Raw genomic sequence first — 20,507 nt, 5'->3', positions numbered from 1 at the left:
TTTTGTTCTATCAATGTATGTCTTTGTCATACAAAGCAAAGGGCTATAAGCAGACAAATGCCAAATACAGTCAGTCTCCTGCTAAAGCAATGGTCCCAAGCAAAACATCACCAGCTGCTTTTTCCTTCTTCTATTGATCCTGTACGTGAATACCCAAAGAAAGAGAGGACTTGGAATCCCCACTTCACTGGGTCTGGTTTACTCAAGAAACAGATTCCCCAAAGGCATCCTGTTGTCCTCCCTTCACCATGGCTTAAAACATTCCCTGGACACTACCTAGGTTCCAATGATAATTTATTTCAAAAGTCACCCTTTCAGCACCCTACTATTTTAAAGACAAGGGACAAGAAGAGAAGAAAAGATAAAAGGAAGGACAAAAATTGAGATTCTGCAATTTTCCTGATGCTGCCACACCTAGCCAGGAATTGCTGACAAGGAGTAACTATCAGAAGCCATATGGAAGACAGGTCACCTGTAAGCAAAGCCTAGGCATGCCCATATATTCCTGTCTCCTCTTCTCCGTGCAATGACACGTCATATTTTTCTCCATTAAAAAGTCTTCCAGAATGCCTTGTATGGGCTTAGCACTGTGTGAAATTCAGACATATAAAACATGTCCATGTCCCAATAACTGGTCTCCTCCTACTCTATTCCTTTTTAAAACTGTCATTATAGCGCTGGTGGTAATAAATCCACATGACAGTAACTATCTGAAGGGATCTTGTTCACTCATTTAAGGACACTCTTTTCCCACTGAGGAAGCAAGATCCTTAACCACAGGGAATTTGTCTGGTTCACACTGTATCCCCAGCACCCAGAAAAGGGCCTGAAACATAGAAGAGGCTTGATACATACTTGTTGCCTATACAGAAGAGATGAGCAGTAGTATCACTCAAAGCAATAAATCCCCTTATACAAAACAGTCAGCAACGAAGCAGCAAAGACCGTGGTTGCTGTAGAATGCCAAAGAAGGTCTGAACAGTGCACAGGATGTAAAGAACAAAACAAAACTAATAAAGACAGATTGGTGGGAATGTGCTGGGCCCCCAAAACTGAATACATGCTCTGGCAATAAAATTGGGACTGATGCTCTGATTTGGGGGCACGTTGCTCGAGCCATGGAGGATACCAGCTGGACAATGACTAGCTGTGTAAGGAAGGCTTCCATCTTGCTGAGGATTTCAGAACAGTAGTTGCACAAGTGCCTTTGCCAAGAGGCCCACCCAGGTCACAGTTAGGCCATGATAAGTCACATGCTGAAACAGATTGCCAAAACCCATTAAGTATTCTGTGCTCTGGACCTGGCTCCAGGAGGTCAGCACTTCATTTCCTGAAATGATTGGCTACTCCAGTCAACCATAGTTCCAACGAATAATTAACTTTATAAGTTCCTTTGCTCAAACCACAGCTTTAAAATCTCAACTAGGTCAGCATCCTATAAGCAAAATCCACAGGTTTTCTTTCACACTTTCCCTCTCAATATATCCTAATTTAGCTAAAAACCAAATAATTACAAAATGTCATTATCCAATCTGAACATTTTTTTTAAAAAGTTATAAGGAATATAGTTAACTGTTTTATTATAGTTCCTTCTCAATAACATTTAAAAGTATGTTTTCTTTTAAATCAGACATTAGTGGCACAAAACTCCTTGTTTACTGATGCAAGACATTTGGTTTTTATCACCATAGGTTAAAAAACAAATAGTTTCACTAATGTCCATGGCTTCCTTTTATTGTCTACGTATTATGAACCAAGCATATTTATGCTTTTCAAACATCTTCCCTGTTCCTCATAATAACAGTGTAAAGTAGATAATATTATCCCCATTTTAGAGTTGAGGGAATTGAAGTTAACCAAATTGCCCAGAATCATATAGAAATATGTAGTAAAATGGAGATTCAAAATAATCCTTTACTTTATGATCTCATAAAATGTCTAAATGGGCTGGGGATGTGGCTCAAACGGTAGTGCGCTCGCCTGGCATGCGTGCGGCCTGGGTTCGATCCTCAGCACCACATACCAACAAAGATGTTGTGTCCGTCGAGAACTAAAAAATAAATATTAAAAAAACAATTCTCTCTCTCTCTCTCCTCTCTCACTCTCTCTTAAAAAAAAAGACAATAAAATGTCTAAATGTCTTGATTCTTTAGGCTTCAATATCTATGGCCATAAAATACTCATATATAGAAAAAAACTTCAAAGATGTTTGCTGGGTTGGTTCATTGTTGTTTTCTATCTCTGCAAGCAATGGCTAACTCACCTCAATTGCCAATCACTATAAAGTCAAAGACTGAATCTTACTTCTCTTCATATCCTCAGAACCAGGTGCAGTGGTCAACAGAGACTGAATTGGGGAATTGGAGAAAGGAACATAGAATAAGTTCAATGGGAAGCAGAAATTCAGATCTCTCAATGTGTAATGGAGGACTTGCCAGGTATGGCGCACCATCTCCTACAATATATGTGAATGCACTCACTTAGTCTTCATGGCAATGCCACGTTGCAGATATTATTGACTCTCAGTTTTACCCATAGACAACTGAATCATGAAGATAAAGACTATGTAAAAAACTACAAAAAAAATTAAGAAAAATAAAAAAGACTATCCAGGAGATGGAGCCAAGATTAGAATCCAGCTGGTTTGGCTCCAGAGCCTAAGCTTTTGACCATTGTGCCCTGCTCCCTCCCAACCCTGGATCTGCAGAATTAAGGCAACATTTGCTATGGGAATACATAGCTCCATCCTTAGGCCTTTATGAATAATTTGAGTTTTAAACAGAAAAACTAAATATTAATACACATGAAAAAATGAGATAAATTCTACTCTTTCTCCATTCAAAGTTTAGTCTCATGAGCTACTTCTTTTAATCTTGCATGACATGTCTTGTTGGCTGTTTTAGCTCTTCTTAAAGGCTTTTATGACTAGGCTTTATGTGCATAGGACAATGGTCCCACCAAAGTAGAACACAAGTTGATGTTAAAAAATGGGGCAAGATGAGCAAGGACAAATGTTCTCAAGACCTGGAAAGTACAGTCTGGATCTAAATTTAGATTTAATACTAGAGTTTCTAAGATGATAAAATGAGAAAGAATAGATCCAGGACAAGTGGTACCAAAGAGCCATGAAGGAAAGGTGCAAAGTCATTTGGCATGGTGGGGGAGAGGGGTCAAGGAATGGCCATACACAGTTGAAGCCTAATCATCAAGCTGCAGGTGATTAAGAGATGGGCTTTGATATTTAAATTTCTTTTTATTAATTAATTTATTTTCTTTTATTTTTTTTGGCACCAGGGATTCAACCCAGGGGCATTTAGCCACTGAGCCACATCCCCTGCCCTTTTATTACATTTTATTTAGAAACAGGTTCTCACTGAGTTGCTTAGGGCCTCACTAAATTGCCAAGTCTGGCTTTGAACACACAATCTTCCCATCTCAGCCTCCTGAGCTGCTGGGATTTATAGGCATGTGCCACCATGCTCGGCCAAGAGATGGGCTTTTAATTCCTGGAAATGGGACAGAACAGGACAGGGAGCAAGAATAAAAGCAGAAGCCCAATCCTAGGATCTAAGTTACACAGGGTCAACAAGATTGGAACAGAGTGGGCAAAAAAGGATGCTAAACAAGATCCAGCTGGTGGCATAGGAAGCACAGAGGTTAAAGCAGGGACATGAGTGCCAGGACTGAAATGCACAGTTTGGGCCCTGACAGGGTGATTACTCTATGGTCCTACCTGCCATGGAGAAGAGGCAACTTACATATGGCTTTGTCCCTGACTTAGATTGTTATAAAAAACTGGGTAATGTTGAGCTATAATGTAAAGTGATCAAATCATCAAACTCCAAAATTGGGAAAGGCAGGGGAGATGAAGCAGGGATTGGTATGGGATGCATAATGTAGCCTATAATTACAACATGATTTGGTTTAATCTAATCCAAGATGCAACAGTAATACTAATAAATGCACACATGTTTAAATGCATAGGTGTATGCATGTATGCACATGCGTGAGTGCATGTTTATACCACCAAACTCAAGCAAAAAGGGAAAAATAAGAGCCCCTTAGCATGGGATCCTTGGGCAGGCCTAGTACTTTCTTGTGCCCCCTCTGGTTGACCTGCTCATACTCTTTTGTTTAGACCCATGGATGTGTGCTACTTGGCTCTGTCCCATATTTTTCCCTCTGTCCTATATTCAACATAGTGAGCATGAATATTAATCAGGTAATTTCTGTTCATTAGTTTTCTCAGCACAGTGTTCACTTCCTTTTGGTTTTGATGTGTCAATAAAGTAGAGAATTATCCCAGTCATAGCATAAATGACCCTGCTCAAACAAAACAATCCAGAAGAATGTGTTAGTATCAAAAATGGCAGGCTTCTTTTTGAAAAGTTTAGCACGTATCGAAAGAATACTGGCTGGCTGACCCACTTCCAAGGTCAATAGCGAAGAGTCAACAAAAATGCACAAGCACAAATGTTACAAAAACTTCCAATGCTGAGAAAGATTATTTGCAAAGATAATTTGGGCAGCCTTGGTGCCAAGAATATATCTGGAAATTGATCACAAATCTAGCTTTAATTTTTTAAGCTCATTCTCTCTCTCTCTCTCTCTCTCTCTCTCTCTCTCCTCTTACTTCTCATCTCTCTCCCACTTTCCTCTTGCTGTTTTTTTCCCCTATTTTATGCATAAAAATGCAACCAGCCTGAACTAAAGCAAATTGGTTTAATTCCCTGGAGGGAGCATGAACAAATTTTCCCAGCAACTTTCTACTAGAGGCATTTGTGTGTGGGTATGTGGATGGAATGTGAAGCAGGCAGCTACATAAACCAGTAATCAAATGAAACATTACCCATTTCAAAATGCCCTAAAACAGCATTAGCATCACCAATTAAAACACTAGGCATGGGAGAAAGGAAAATGGCAAAAGGAACAAAAAAGAAATGTGTATGTGGCATGTGTGTATCCCAGGAGGTGGAGGTGATACACGGGAGGTGAACAATCTAGGGGGAATGAATTCTTCTCTAAAGGCAAATCTGTCACAGGATTGTTAGCAGGAGGTCTCTTTGATGGGATTGAAGAAAAGAGTAAGGAATACATTCAATAATTTCATCAAATTGAAATTTCAGGAGTTTACTCAAATTGTCCTGCCATTACACATTCACAAAGCCGATTCTATGTGCTCATTCCGAGCCCGTTCTAAAATCACAGGTAAATAAAATAAGATAAACCATAAACACTAAGATTTGTCTTCTCCTTTATGGCTTAGACTTAGTTAGGAAGCCACTGGGTCCTTCAAGGGAATGAAGGAATCATTCATTCATTTATCCTACCTTAATCAATGAAAGAGTACTTTGTGCAACCCTGAATGCTGGGGGTGCAGAGAATCAGAAGTCACACTTAGAGATCTCAAAGAGCCCCCCAGCCAAACTCCTTCCACATTCCATCACAAGACTGTCACAAAACAGTCCCTTCGTCCTCATATTTCTATGGGCATAAACAGCATGAGTGTCTCCTTTCAAGACTGTTCCTATAATCCAATGGGCTCTGACTATGACCCATGACCTGGGATGGAGGGAACCAGCAGCCCCCTCCACTTAGGACCCCCACATGGAGCACCTGCAGCCTGCACATCTGCCGAGCTCAGGGCACTTGTTTTCCTGAACTCTTTTCCCTCCAAATGATTTTCCTGAAAAAATCTCATCAAAGGCATGAAAGAGGACCATTACCAGTTGCCCCTCAGATTGGCCCACTTTCCAATTTTCCTCACAGATCCACTGTTCTCAGCTGCAGGGCACAGATACTGCAGCTCCCAGGCATGATGGCTGGACCATCCACGTTTTCAGATTTACCCGCTACCACAAACCTGGCCTTGGGGTCTGGGCACATCTTTTTGTTGTTGTTGTTCTAATTAGTTATACATGACAGCAGGATGCATTTTGTTTCATTGTACACAAATGGAGCAGATCTTATTATCCTTCTAAAGACAAACTTTTATCTCCCTTCTTTGCCTTTAGGCTTTTACCACGGCCTTTCTCTCCCATTCTTCATTTATAAGATTCTTTATACATTTACTTGTGTTACTTATACGCAAGGTTATAATCATTATTGAAAAATTGCTCAGGTATAAGTAAATTAAATTATATTATGGCCACTTCTACCTCTGGAGATTATAATAATATTAAGAATTTTGAAAAAAAAAAGAATTTCAACTAGATCTTAATTAAAAACAAAATTAAAAATGTAAAATAAAATTAGGCATATAAATCTACTAAAGTATATAGATACTACAGTAATCTAATAATGTTATAAAAAACAAATGTGTCATCTCTTCCATTCATAATTCTTTTCATTCCATCAGAAGCCTTATTCATAGTTTCTTCCTGTCTTAGAATAATTGATTGCTATAACAAAATACCTGAGGCCAAGTGACTTATTATGTGTAAAGGTTTATTTGGCCCTTGATTTTATTGGCTGGAGAATCAAAAGAGCATGGCACCTGCATCCTGGCAAGGAGCCCCCACCTGCATCACAACATGGTAAAGAAGAAGAAAGGGAATAGGCCACATGCAGAAGAAGTCACACATATGAGTGACTTAGCTTTATAACTTCTCACTCTTGTGGTACTGATCTAGTCCCATAAGAGCCAAATCTCCAAGAGGTGCCATTAATTCATTCACGAGACGTGGGGCCCCCATGACCTAATTATTTTCCATGAGGCCCTACCTCTTAGATTTCTTACCACCTAAACACTGCCATGGGGAACCCAGCTTCCAGTTCATGTCCTCTTGGGGACAATCAATCTAAACATTGCATTTCTATTTGAAAAACAGCTTTCATCTCCTGGTAGCCCCAAGTCTCTGTTGAGTGAGGGTGACGAGCTTCCTCTGTGGCCTGCCTGGCTGGAGCCCGACAGTGCTTACCTTCACAGGAGTGGCGATCTTGGTAGAAGCCTTCCCCACAGGTGGACACGCACTGCCCACGCCGCATCAGCAGGGGAGGCTGGCAGGAGGAGCACTCCAGCCCACTGGAGCACGTGGAACACTGAGGCTGGCAGGCTGGCTCCAGACAAGGATCAAGAAAGGAAAAGAAACAATTGATGAGTTCGAAAACACCACCTCAGGGCTGACTCAGCTCAATCCTGAGCCTCTGGAGTCCCAGAGAAAAAGACAGGAGCCAATAATATTTCCATAGCATGTGGTTGTGTCAGCCATTGTTCAAGCACTTTATATATATACCAATGCCTTTAATGTTCACAACAACCCTATGAGGTAGATAACCTTAATCCCAATTTTATGAATAAAGAACAAGCTCTGAGAGGTTAAGTAAACCTGTCCAAGTCTACACAGAATTGGCATTTGAAGACAGGCAATTTGGTTCAGGAGTCTATGATCTTTTCTTCTCATCTAATAGCTCCCAATATCTTTGTCACTCAACCTTTTTGCAAATATATTCCTTGCCTCTTTTCCTCCACATCTTATGGTAGATAAAATAAATAACTTTCCAAAAGGTTGAAGATCATAAATCAAAAGAGAAAGTGGGGAGAAGTGAATAATTACAAGAATAATAATAAAAGTGGCTAACGCTTACTGAGCCCTGTCTATATTCTAGACACTATTCTAGGTGCTCAGCAGGTATAGACATGCTTGATCTTCACAAAAACTCTGAAGAAGGTACTAGGATTACCTCCACTTTACAGATAAGAATATTGAGCAAAAGAGAGGCTATGTAGTCACTGCCAGGCTATGACCCTATGTGCTCTTAAATGAATAATTAACCTCCAAAATCAGGGATAAGGGAGAAAGTAACTAGATCTGATGTCAACCAAGCTAAAGTCTCCCAAGTAAGAGCTCCTTCTCAGATGTACAAAAATTATGAAATGCACCTGAACCCTTCCGGAATCCTCAGGTAGCTCAAAAGAGATAAGCTCTCTTAACAATGACCTGTGTGATATGGAGCAAGTCAATTAATTGGCATTAACTTCCCTGCTTTAGGTTCCTCATGTGCAAAACTGGAAAGTTTTAGTAAGTAGTTTTGAAGGACTATGTCAATTGTAAATTTCTATCATGGATTAAATGAGTGTTTTAATAAAAGACACCAAACATGCCAATGATATCACTATCCTTGAAAGTCTTCAAAAATGAAACAAATCCAGCTATGACTCCCTAGCAACCATCTGACTTCTAGACCACCTTTTTCCCAGTTAATACTGAAATACTTTTAAATGTGAGAAGAAAGAGACCTGAAGGTGGAGAGGCCAAGTAGCCAATGGATGGCATTAGCACCTTCCAGTGGTTTTTAGATATTGTGCATTTCCTGCATACACAACCCCCTCCTTGACAGTACTGAGCCTCCGTTTGAGAAGACCAATCTCTGAGGAATCTCTCTATCCACTACACAGTGCCACGTCCAGCTTTCCCACCAGGGCCATACCTAAGCAGAGACTGCCAGCTTGGTAAAATCCCGGACCGCAGCTGTGCACACACCGTCCATTCTGCAGCAACTGTGTGGGATCCTGGCAGAGGTCACAATGATCCGGAGAGTGAGAGCAGGTCAAGCAGTCTGGATGACAACGGACTGAAATTAAGGACAAAGAAGAGAAGAGCTCGGTCAAGACCTTAGGATATTTTCATACCCTTCAGAAAAAGAATCCACAGGCTTTATTCATACGTATTACAGACAAGATGAAGGACAGAAAACTGTAGAATGGAGGTGTAAAAAGGCCCCCCAAATAGTGAAAAAATGCATTTCAATACAAGATTCTAAGGAACCCCTCCTTGTCTGAAATACCACCAACTGCCTTCATAGCCCAAATTAAAGATGCTAAAAGAACAGCCTCGTTAGTGTCTCTACCTGCTGAGAGGATTCTAGAAACAGGAGCAACTCTCTCCACAGTATGTGATTTAAACAGAATCAATAATTTACAATATCTGAGATGCTCCTCTTAAGCTTGGCACACACAAAAAGGACAGACATGAAAACCTACAAAGTTTAAAAACAATGATTATTATCTTTTCCAAAACAGCCCATTTTCTTCTTTTTCTCCAGAATCTTAAATCTCATTATCAGTAATTGGGGACATCACTGACCTTAGTGTTAATTGTCAGCAAAAGACTATTTTCAGGTTCTGAAGTCATTGAGGGCCTGATTTTCGATGTATAATGCATAATAATATGTTAAAATATTTGTTTTGGAAAGCCCAAAGAGCCACTGTGGTGAAGGTAACATAATTAAACTATAAAGCTGCTTTGCTTTTCCCTTGATAAACTCTCCAGTGAAACACCGTGATTAGCCAAAATAAGTGCATGTAACAAGAGCAACTGCCAAGGTGAAAAACTGTGGCCCATGGATGAAAACAATTAATTATGAAATATGAATGGAAGAAAGTGCCATTTCTCTAAGAGAGAACTAAGCTTATATGCGAATTACTGCTCAGCCACGGCAACTCGAGAGCTTGCCAACAATTATTAACTGGAACTAATTCAACCCCAGGTGATTTGAAAGCAGAATTGCAGAACAAGTAGATAAAATTTTCTTTTGGAAGAAATTAATGAGTCTTTAAACTTTAAAACCCCATTTGAGAACTCCAAAAGGAACCATCTGCTTAATAGCTCACCTTAAAATAAGAAAGAATAAACGTACATAACAAAATTTGTGTAATTATTCTTGTATTTCCAATACTGGGAGACAGATTGGCCTTTACAAGTTTTCAAACATGTTATTTGATTTTCACCAAACTTTTACAACATAGATAAGGCATGTTTTGTCAACAAGAAAATTAAGATGAGGTCAATGCCTAAGGTCACACAACTGTAATCAGTTGAGTTTGTCAATTATAGGGTGAAGATTCACTAGAATTTTTTTGTTAGAAAAATTAAGGAGGGTGGGGGGGCACTGGGATTGTGGCTCAGTGGTAGAACGCTCGCCTTGTATGTGCAGGACACTGGGTTAGATCCTCAGCACCACATAAAAATAAATAAACGAAATAGAGATATTGTGTCTAACTATAACTAAAAAATAAATATTTTAAAAAAGAAAAATTAAGGGGGGAATATCCTCTCAAATCAAGTGACTAAAGAGAAAGACATAAGGGAAGAAAAAGAATTTCCCTGAAATTTTTGCCAGAAAAACCATTTTATCAGAAATACACGGCACATGGACCCACCTGAAGTGCAATCTGGGCAACACTGTCCCTTCACCTGCAGGGCTACGGTGGCCACTGGACATGGCGGGCAAGAGGGCTCGTAGCAAGTGACCTGGGCGCCCCGGCACTCACACACCCTGCAGGGACCGTCTTCCCACTTGTGACCCTCCTGCATGGAACAGAAAGGATGACAATGGCATCAAGTTGCATGGATTCAGAATCTGTAAGGAACTTCCCATATCCATAAGGACAGAGAGAAGGCACTCACCACTCTACCCATACCAGCTCTGGAACAGGACACAGCAGAGGTGTCCCACACTAAAATGGCAAAAGTTCTCCTTCTTTGTTTATTGTTGGTTTCTTTTGACAAAGAGCACCAGTTGAATGATTTTTAGGCAGACTCTGAGATAAACTAAGAAAGTACTCTAAGGGCTACCAGAATATATAAACACTTCCAAAACTTGTTTCTCAACCTATTTTACACACACAAACACACACACACACACACACACCTGTGACAGCAAGGGGATTACAATGCACCTAGTGATAAACAGGTACCTTAAATACAATCATTAAATAACAGTGGGAACCTTGATTTCAACGCTGTTGAAAAAGCAGCAGGCAGGTCACTGTATTCTTAAAATTGAGGGCTGTTTTTTGTGGGTGGTAGATGTGCCATGAGCTTTCCCACAATGAAATATCTCTCTTGGACAAGGAAGTTATGGCAATAAACATGAACGGTTTGACAGACAATCCAAAGCGATTCTAAGAACAATCCCCTGTTGCTCACTATCCCACTCAGCCTGAAGACTGAACAGAGGCAAAGGTCCTTACCAGAATGTACTGAGATAATGAGGAAAGGAAAATAGGACAGTACAGGAGAGTGGATTTCCAAACAAAGGTCAACAGATGTTCACTAAGCTAACTGATGTTTTGTATCTCAGTTAATGTGACAGTACTCAACAAAATGGAAACGTTAGAATGCTGAGGAATATCATTTTGAAAAGGCAGAAGTGATGTTCTTCCATTTTAAGGCAGCCTAGATTCCTTCCCCTTATTCCTAACATCCAAAATTACAAGCTTGTTTGTGTGAATCCACATGTTTGCACTTTCCCTTTAAGAGATGCCACACAACACTGTCTTGTAAACAACTTAGAGGGAATCAGTGCTCAGCATTGTTGGGGGAACGAACACTGCACAACTCCAAGAAGTTCCTTCTTCAATGACAAAATGCTTAATGATACCACCTTTAACAATGTGTTGTAGGTAGGCCTCAGTGTCATTTCAGAGACAAGGAAAAATAAAGACTTTATATTGAAGTAGCTGAAAATCCACAATGACAGACTGGAAAATACAATAAAGCTAAGCATATTAAAAAAAAAAAACTAATGAGTTTTAAGTTGAATAGATAACTTGAGACAAGAAAACTGTTAAATACCATTCCAGAAGAAGCTTTGGATATGTAAAACTTATTTTAGATAATGAGCTGATCAATTCTACTGTTTTATAAAACATTCCTTTGTTAAAAATAAATCAAAACTAAAGCTGTATTAACTGTTTGAGTGGCTCAGGGTCCCCTCTAGAATATGATGGCTGCAATGTACCCACTGCATTGCTAATGATCCCACATGCATAATGCCATGTATAAAGTCTTCTTGGAGTTATGCAGTGATGGTTCTTCAATGCCTCAAAACACACTGACAGTGGAAAATCACGAGGAGAAAATCATCACAAGAAAGGGAAAGAGTGTAAGTAGGTATTGGTAATTAGAGAAATGTTAATGTCAGTTACAAAAAGCAATAAGGTAAGGAAAGGAGCAAAAACTGTAATGGTGAAAGTCTTAGTTATCATCAAGATCATTAATTCGGACCATGGTGCCACCAAATGAGGCTGTCAAAAATACTAAGCTACTATTTCCCCATAGTAGTTCATACAGATGATTATTTTAAAAATTTTATAATGATCCATATACAAGTTAAAAAAATCTATACTTACTGGAATATATTTGATTTCACCTGCATTTGAGGATATCTAAGAACAAAGAGAAATGTATTCATTAATTCCTTACTACAAACATCGTTATGCTGATCTATTTATTTTTTCATTAGGAGTTATCCATTTTCTCCCAAATAATGTGTGATTTCATTGACTTGTTATGAATAGAAATAAAATCCATCTATATTAAAAATAAGCAAAGAATAAGGTGAGGATAACAGGCAGCAGGAAGAGTTTGGAGTACTCATTCTTGCCTTGTGGTTGAGCATTTGGCTCCAATGCCCGTTACTATAAAGGGCTTCCTGGTCAAGTAGTCTAAATTTCTAAAGGTGAATCCTTGAATTTTGTGTGTTACCAGAGCATTGTGGAGATTTGTACTTATTTACAAAAATTTGGCTTTTTTTAAATCCAGTGAGTTTAATTCACTTCCAAAAATGAGTGGGAAAATGGATAAAATGACAAAATACAAAATCAACACTTGGAGGGAACCTTTAAATCTCCGAAATTCTTTTAAAATTAGGACATCTAAACTATGAAATACAACTATGAGAGGAGCAAGAACAACAGCATAATGACAATGCCTTTATTTTCAGCTTTTTCTTTTCAATATGCCAGGTGCTGTCTTAAGCACTCGACACTCAATAACCACACCAGGTGAGTACTGATGTTATCCCTACCTTACAGTGAGGACCCAGTAACTTACCCAACATCGAAGTTGGTGTGTGGCAGAGCAGGGATTGGAACCTAGAGCCTGCCCTGTTTTCATACACCACATTGCCTCCCCAGAACACACAGAAACACTGGCAGGCTGGCAGGCTGCAGTCCAGCTGCCAATCACTCACCAGTCAAAGCACTTCATCCTAATTCTTATTATCCTATTCTGATTGGTCAATGAAAGAGTTGTACTTTTGATCAATTGACATGTTTTTAAGAACATGATGAATTTGTCAACATTTTAAAACCCCATGTGGAAAATTTGAGCTATAAAGGCAAATATATATCTCGCAAATATATATTTATTTCGCAAATATACATATACCTCACAAATATATATATATATATATCTTGCAAATATATATATATATCTTGCAAATATATATATATCTTGCAAATATATATATATATACCATATATACATATACACATATGTGTGTGTGTGTATATATATATTCGTAGTTGGGCACAGTACCTTTATTTTTATTTATTTATTTTTATGTGGTGCTGAAGATCAAACCCAGTACCTCCCATGTGTAAGACAAGTGCTATGCTGCTGAGCCACAAACCCAGTCCCCCAAAATAGGGAAAATTTGAAGCACTTAATATTTTTTCCTTGGTGTTATATAATTAACAATTTACAGACATGATGTGAAATAAAACTTTAGCAAGTGAAGTTTCATCCCACATCCAATCCCATCAAAATCCTGTCATTTCTATCTGCAAAATAAATTTAGGGCCTGATCCATTTTGACCACTTTCACCACTCCCCCCCGAGTCTAAGCCAGTGTTACTCCTAATCTGGACTATAGCAAACATCTCTGAACTGGACGACCTACTTTCAGCCTTGTTGTCTATATGGCAGCCAAACTGATCCTTTCTAAGTCAGATCATGGCTCTGCTGGACTTCAAACAACCCCTCCCCCTGAACCCCAGCCAGCAGCTCTCATCTGCTTCAGGGTAAAAGACCCTGGCTTCCAGGCCACCTTCTAAGCCTCATCTCCAACTCCTTTACCCTCCTTTGCTCTCTTCTTGGTGTATTCCATCTTGCTACTTCTTACATATGTCAAGTATGCTTTTGCCTCAAGGCCTTTGAACTTGCTGGTCCCTATCCCTGGTGTGTCCCCCACAAATATAGGTGGCTCACTCCCTTACTTCCTTCAGGTTTTGCTCAAATTTCTCTGTGTGAGAGGACTTGCCCACTCATCTTATGTAAAAGAAAACTCTCCCCCAACCAAGCCCAGTTACTTAGGCTGCTTTATAGTTTTAGGTAGTACTCATCAGCACCTGTAATGGTAGGTGGGGTCTGTGTCCCCACCCTAGATAGTATGTTCCACCATGAAAACAGGGACTTTGCCTGTTGCATTCACTTCTATATCCCAGTGCCTGGCACATACTAGGTGCACACACAAAAATATCTCCTGAACAAATGAAGGGTTAAAGGAAACTAGAAGGTAATGGAGGTCCCCTTCTAAAGTTAATTTCAAATGATTAATTTTTAATGATATTGAGTTATTAGCCTGATACTCACAAATTCTGCCTTTTCTTCATACACACAATGGCCATTCCTAGAAATGCATTCAGGGCAGCATTTTCCATCTAAGTGAATTAATTCTTCTCCCTGTAGAAATAGGATTTGTAGTGGCACACATCAAATTAGCATGTTCAGGTAGCAGTGCTAAATTGTGAGAAGCTGGATGCCCTGATGGCAGTGAGAAACCTTGATACACCCTTTATTTGGTCTCCTTGTGTTGTCTTCCTGTGGAAGGTCTAGTACTGTGGCACCAAGTGCTGCTTCTCTCATGCCTATGCTGTGATCCCCGCCCTCCCCACCCCCCAACTGCCAATGTATGAGCAGATGCTCACTTGAATACAAAGAATGGCCAAGGTTCCTGTTGCAGTCTTGGAAAGGTGAGTTTCAGGAAAGGATCATGTTGCCTTAAAGACACAAGATTAGAACTTAGGACTCTGGTTTCATCAGCAGTGGGCAAATCACAGCAACATGTTTTCCTTGAATACAAAAATCAGATACAGATCTCTTTACACAGAGTTGTAATCTCAGGCATAAACTGATTTTTATTCAGCATTGTAAAACTTGTACTGTTAGCCAACTCACATCTAACTTTTAAAAATTATGAAGAAAAGAAATGCCACTCTTAAAGGGTAGATGTTTGACTAACAAAATCTTGTCACTTTAATGCCCCAATATCAATAATTTCAAATTGTGATTTTAATGACAAAATAATAAATGCTTGCTGTTTAAAAATTAAGTAATTCGGAATTCTATGGCTTTAGAAAGTATAATTTCACTGTAGTCCTATCTTTCAGGGAATCAGCTATTAATAATACAAAGTGTAATTTGCCATATACATACCCTAATATCAAATACTTATAGGGTAGAGAGTATGCTTTAAAGAATGTTCTACTTTCTAAAGATACATCTATTTTTGAAAGAATGATATTTCTTTAGATATTTAATATTTAATTTGGGGTCTATATTATATTTAAAAGTACAGAAGCCATATTAAATAAAAACTACATAAACAAAATAATCATGATGACATTTTATATTTGTGAACACTGAACTAAAGATAACATTGGTTGTCTTTGGGTTGTTGCATGGATTTTTAAGTCTCTTTTCTATTTTTCTTGAGTCTGTCTTCAAAATTTCCAGCATGAATATATATTATTTCAATGAAAGAAAATATGAACTTCCAAAAAAACATAAAAAGACGAGAATGATTATTTCTTTTTATAGTGCCTAAAAAGTTATTTCAAAAAGAAGGGAGTTATGTAGATGACTGTCCATCAAAATTTCATGCCTATCAGAGGCCAGCAGAGAGCAGTGGGTGCTAAAGGGATCAGACATATTTACATATAAATTGTTTTGCAGAAACTCAAAGAATCAGCTGGTAGTGAAGGCATCACTAAGAAACAGATTGAAATTTGCTTTCAAAGTATATAGAGGGGTTTATATGCATGTAATCTAAGTTGCTTAAAACAATACTTTGAAACAAGGCAGCATTTGTGTACTCCTATTAAAAACAAAACACAGGAGGAGTTCTGGAGTGCCCGCCATAACACACAGACAAGAAGGTGGCTACACAGAGCTTTCAACTCTAAGGTAAATACCAAAGGGCCCTGCTCCTGGAGAGCAAGGATTCAGTTTTGGTGAGGTAGTCATTCTAAATAGGTTTGCTATTTATAGAAGAAGCCCAGTGGCCCCAAACCACAGCAGTTCACTGCAGGGGGGAAGCCAGAGCTGGCTCCAATTAGCATTTGACTTTTGCTGTGAACAAAATTGTTTTGTGAAACAAAACTTATTCTTTCCTTTTTCAAAAGAGGATTCTTCTACATAGGTCAGATTGAATCTGCTACTCTTTCCCCACCTTCATCCATCAGACCAAAGTCAAATCTGATTCCATTCATTTACTTTTCCATTGGAAAAGTAAACATTCTTTCGAGGGAATTTTCCTGACATGTAGGCATGCCTACACTCTTCCTTGCATTTCTCTACAAGCTTCAATCCCCCCACTATATCATGCCTCAGATGTGAATGTAGGTCCTTTAAAAAAAAAAAGTAATTTTACTTTATCTGAATTTATGTTCAAAGACTTTATAAAATACAGAAAAATGAAATCCATCATGTGGTATTTTTCTACCACTGATTTATTGATGTTTCAATGTTTAGGGATTTGATTGGATAACAAAGACAAAGATCATACCATTTTTTCCCTATTTTAACAAATAAAAATCATGTGCTGGTTTCAATGCTATTCAGAAAAATTACTGTTGATAGCAAGTGTGATAATGATAATAATGGCAAAGTTGCACAATTTGGCCTCTCCTAGAAGCTTCTGCATCTTTTTCTAGATGTGCTGACACTAACTTTTAACCCACCTTTGGTGTCCAAGATTAGAAATCAAATGACCTTGATATTTCAGAGATGGAAGCAGAAAGTGGAGTAGAATTCAATAAAAAATAACAGTAATGCATTTTCACTATTCCCTTGATAGACAGTCATTTCCCCCGGGGAGCTCCTAAAGCATTTAATTCATATTTTCATAATCCTTGGTGCTGCAGTATTTCTGTTTATACATCTGACTTCCCCCAAAGCCTGGGAACTCTTGAGGTTAGAATGTGTCTTATTCATCTTTTTATTACCATTGATACACACTAACCAGAAGGTAGGAGTAAGACTCTGTCTCTGTTCAGAGCTCACTGAAAGTAGATGGCTAAAGGACACTCCCTATTAGGGTCATCTCTTCCTATTTTCCATAAATCTTGGGATCTTAGACAATTTAACTCAGAAAATAATCCAACATCCCCCAGGAGGGCTGCCAAGGGAAGGAAACCTTGCCTCAGCCTGAGAGAGAAAGAAAAGGGCCCTTATTAGGTTTCTTCTCATCTTCATCCAACCATTCTGACTCTCTAACATAAAGAAAAAGAAATGAAAAGGTGTGGGGGGGGGGGCAGAAAATAGATCTGCAAACTAGCAAGACCCTCTTTACCTAAATGTTTCCACTCTGCCAAGACCAAGAAGTAGGAGGCAGAGTAAAAAAATTACCCTGTCAATGACAGCCTTGTTTGAAAGGTTGTTCCTCCTAAGGTTCAGTGCTGTGAAGAGCTGAGAAATGGGGGAGAGGAACTAGAAAGAAAAATGTCTTCACTGACACCCCCTACTTCAGATCTTTCCAATTTCCCCTCATCTACACAAGTTCACAGCCCTGAGGGAAACTGGCGGGGCGGATGGGAGGGGTCAGGGAGAAGAAGCCGACTTTCAAAGCAATTTGTATTGCCCTGGGTCAAAATTGAGTTCAAAGAAAAAAAAAAGTAATTTCCTTAAAATATATATCTACAGTCCCAACAGGGGCAGCTTTGTTAGAAGCTTCTAGAAATTCTGCAGACAGCAGAAGTCAACAGAGGTCAGCAGAGTTAATTGTTTATGAGGTCTCCTTTGCTCTCTCTTGAAAACAAAACAAAAGCTGTTTTCTTTACTTTCCTCATCCACATGAGCAGTCCCCAGGTGCCAGAACTCCTTTCTGCTAAATGCAGCCAGTGAGGTCTGCAGCAGAAGCCCAGCCCCGGGCACACCTGTAGACCCTTGTTTTGCAAGCGTGATGAGCCGGGCAGGCCACCAGCAATGAGGTCTAGCTCTGCTGACCAATAGGCTGATGTCCCATGTCATGTCCTGGCCTTTCATGTCTCTGGCTCAGGGCTTCCAAACTGACCAGATGCACAGAGAGTGCAAAGCTAGTCTCAACAAATAGTGATATTCACTCTACACCACAGCATCTTTGTGTTAAAAGGCCCCTTGAAACATGAAAATCAACCTGATGGTCCCCTCTTCTGCCAAAAAGTAAGGAACTGGCGCAGGTCCACCCATCCCACTGGAAGGAGCTGCTACAGCCCAGAGAGGAATCCCTCTGCTTCTTACCTGGGCACACTCCACCTTAGCACACTCTCCAGTCTGGCAGGTTACCTGCCCACGGTCACAGACGCAGAACTCACAGGCTGAACCTTTCCACATTTCATCCTGGTACCGCACAATCCCATTAGATGTGCAGCTTCCGAAGGGAGACACACATTCCTCACAGCATTGTCCATGATGCCGAGCCCTGCTCTGACCCTGAGGAAACAGAGAACGGCAAGGGAAGAGCAGTCCTCGAAGGCAGTAGAAAACCCCAGCCGAAGGGCAGAAGGACATCAGACACAGACAGATGTGTACAACACAACCCACTAATTGACCCAGGGGATGCAAGCTCCCTTCCACCTCAATCTTCCTCCCTAGGAAAAAGACCTTTCATATCTTTACATAACATTATAAAACTTGCTTCCCTCAAAGGACACACTACACTAAGAAATGCATTTCTTAAATGACCCAGAATCAAACTTAAAAAATTCAAGCTTCACACTCTCAAATACCTTCTCACATCTCAGGGGTGGGCAGGCCTGTGTGTGACATCTGATCTCACCCTGGTCACAGGTACATGTTGTACAGGCATCTTCAGTCCACTGCTCACCATGCTGAGGAAGAAAGAAGAAAAGAAAGTGGAACACCAAATGTCACATACACCAAACATAAGATGCCAAAATCTTTTATTTTTTTTTTTATGGAGCTAATTGACTGTGCTCCTGAGAAGTGACATAGGTAGGAATGGCTTTTAAGAAAACATCAGTAATTATCCAAAAGGAACTTTAGATGAATTTTCATTTGACTATACTGATTTCCAGATATGTTGAGGGCCCACTCCAGGTCAGGCATGTAGAGGCCCCGGCAACACAGATGAGTAGGAAGGCCCAGTTGGTTGTCTCCCCTGTGGACATTCTTTAGGTCTTCTTTTCCAGGAGATCCACCGCTCACTGCCATATGCCCGTTTTCTCAGCTTCCCTTGCAGCTAAGGCACAGACATTTCTACCCAAGAAGACCTTATAATTAAGTTTGCTAAGTGGTAGAGGTCAAGGGAGAGGTTACCCTCCTACTCCTTTCTCCACCAATTTGTGCAATGATCATGTGAGGATGAGCTGCCTGCAAAGGAAGCCACCTTGGGGACTTGAGGGGACAAGATTAAGGTAAATGGCAATGTGAAGATATCGCTGAGATCTGAATCATTCAACCCTGCAGTTGGCCTACTCTGAACTTCTTTTTTTTTTAATATTGTTTTTAGTTTTAGATGGACACAATACCTTTATTTATTTATTTTTATGTGGTGCTGAGGATCAAACCCAGTGCCTCGCACTTGTGAGGAAAGCGCTCTACCACTGATCTACAGCCCAAACCCCCTCTGGACTTCTTGTTAAATGAGATAACAAAGGTTAAAATTTTAGCCACAGTTAGAGGGGCATTTCTGTTACTTGCAGCCAAAAATGTCATAACAAATACAAATACTGTGACAGATACCTGTCTACAGTAGATGAGAATATCACAAAAGCTGCATATATGCATGCCTACTGTGTCTGATAGTGCATATTCAGCACATACAGAAGTTATCCCAGTTAGCTTCTTGCATTCATATTTCAAGAGACACTTCTAGAATTTGTGAAACTTTTATTCCCAAATACTTAGTTCCAGATTCTCTACTGACGGCCATAATTCCTGTTTCTGTTTAGAACAATGTAACATTCTTTTGACTCATTCTTTTGTCTCAGTCAGGCACTTCTAAGACAGAACATTCACACCATCTTTCAATCTGTTGAACTCATCTTTATGTAGTACCCACTGTAGGTTAGACACAGGTGTCTAGATTATTCCATAGTTGCGGTTTCCACTACTCCCAGCCTCTTGCCTGCCTCTGCTGCTCCCATGTTTCCTCCCAGGGTAGGTGGTGGGGAGGTAGTCTCTGAATATCAGTGGATAAAATCCAGCCAGTGTCTGCAGACAGACATTCCCAGAGCCTGAAATCTCTGTGTAACCTGATGGTGACCAACGATAGTCCTTTTTTCCCCTTCAAGATGTATGAACAGTAAGTTCACCAAGGTTCACAAACCAGGTACTGCTTGCCAGCACATTCCTTTGTATTTCTAATCCCCTTCAACTTAATTTTTTTCATAAAGGCTTTCCATGAAGAGAAGAAGAAAGCCGTTTATGTACTGAGTTACTAATCCTGGCAAAGAGTCAGATGTGAGGGCGGGGAGGCATGGTGGTTGGCGGGTGCAG

General features: G+C 39.8%; 1 protein-coding gene across 3 annotated transcripts in view; it reads right to left on the bottom strand.

The window, feature by feature from the left end:
* Positions 1-20,507, bottom strand: part of Fras1 (Fraser extracellular matrix complex subunit 1) — a 425,584-nt gene that overhangs the window by 218,821 nt on the left and 186,256 nt on the right. For 2 of the 3 annotated variants that reach the window (XM_078021445.1, XM_078021447.1), the window contains exons 8-14: positions 18,776-18,877; positions 18,288-18,479; positions 14,382-14,471; positions 12,137-12,172; positions 10,163-10,310; positions 8,431-8,574; positions 6,921-7,055 (exon numbers count right to left, since the gene is read on the bottom strand). In XM_078021445.1, the coding sequence (XP_077877571.1) occupies positions 6,921-7,055; positions 8,431-8,574; positions 10,163-10,310; positions 12,137-12,172; positions 14,382-14,471; positions 18,288-18,479; positions 18,776-18,877 (847 nt within the window). The remainder of the gene's footprint in view (positions 1-6,920; positions 7,056-8,430; positions 8,575-10,162; positions 10,311-12,136; positions 12,173-14,381; positions 14,472-18,287; positions 18,480-18,775; positions 18,878-20,507) is intronic. The other variant, XM_078021446.1, reaches the window with a different exon arrangement.

The sequence above is a fragment of the Ictidomys tridecemlineatus genome, chromosome 9 (assembly GCF_052094955.1).
Source record: "Ictidomys tridecemlineatus isolate mIctTri1 chromosome 9, mIctTri1.hap1, whole genome shotgun sequence".
Classification (NCBI taxonomy): Eukaryota; Metazoa; Chordata; class Mammalia; order Rodentia; family Sciuridae; genus Ictidomys; species Ictidomys tridecemlineatus.
The sequence above is the reverse complement of the archived record's forward strand: the minus strand, read 5'-3'. Positions and strand labels throughout refer to the sequence as shown.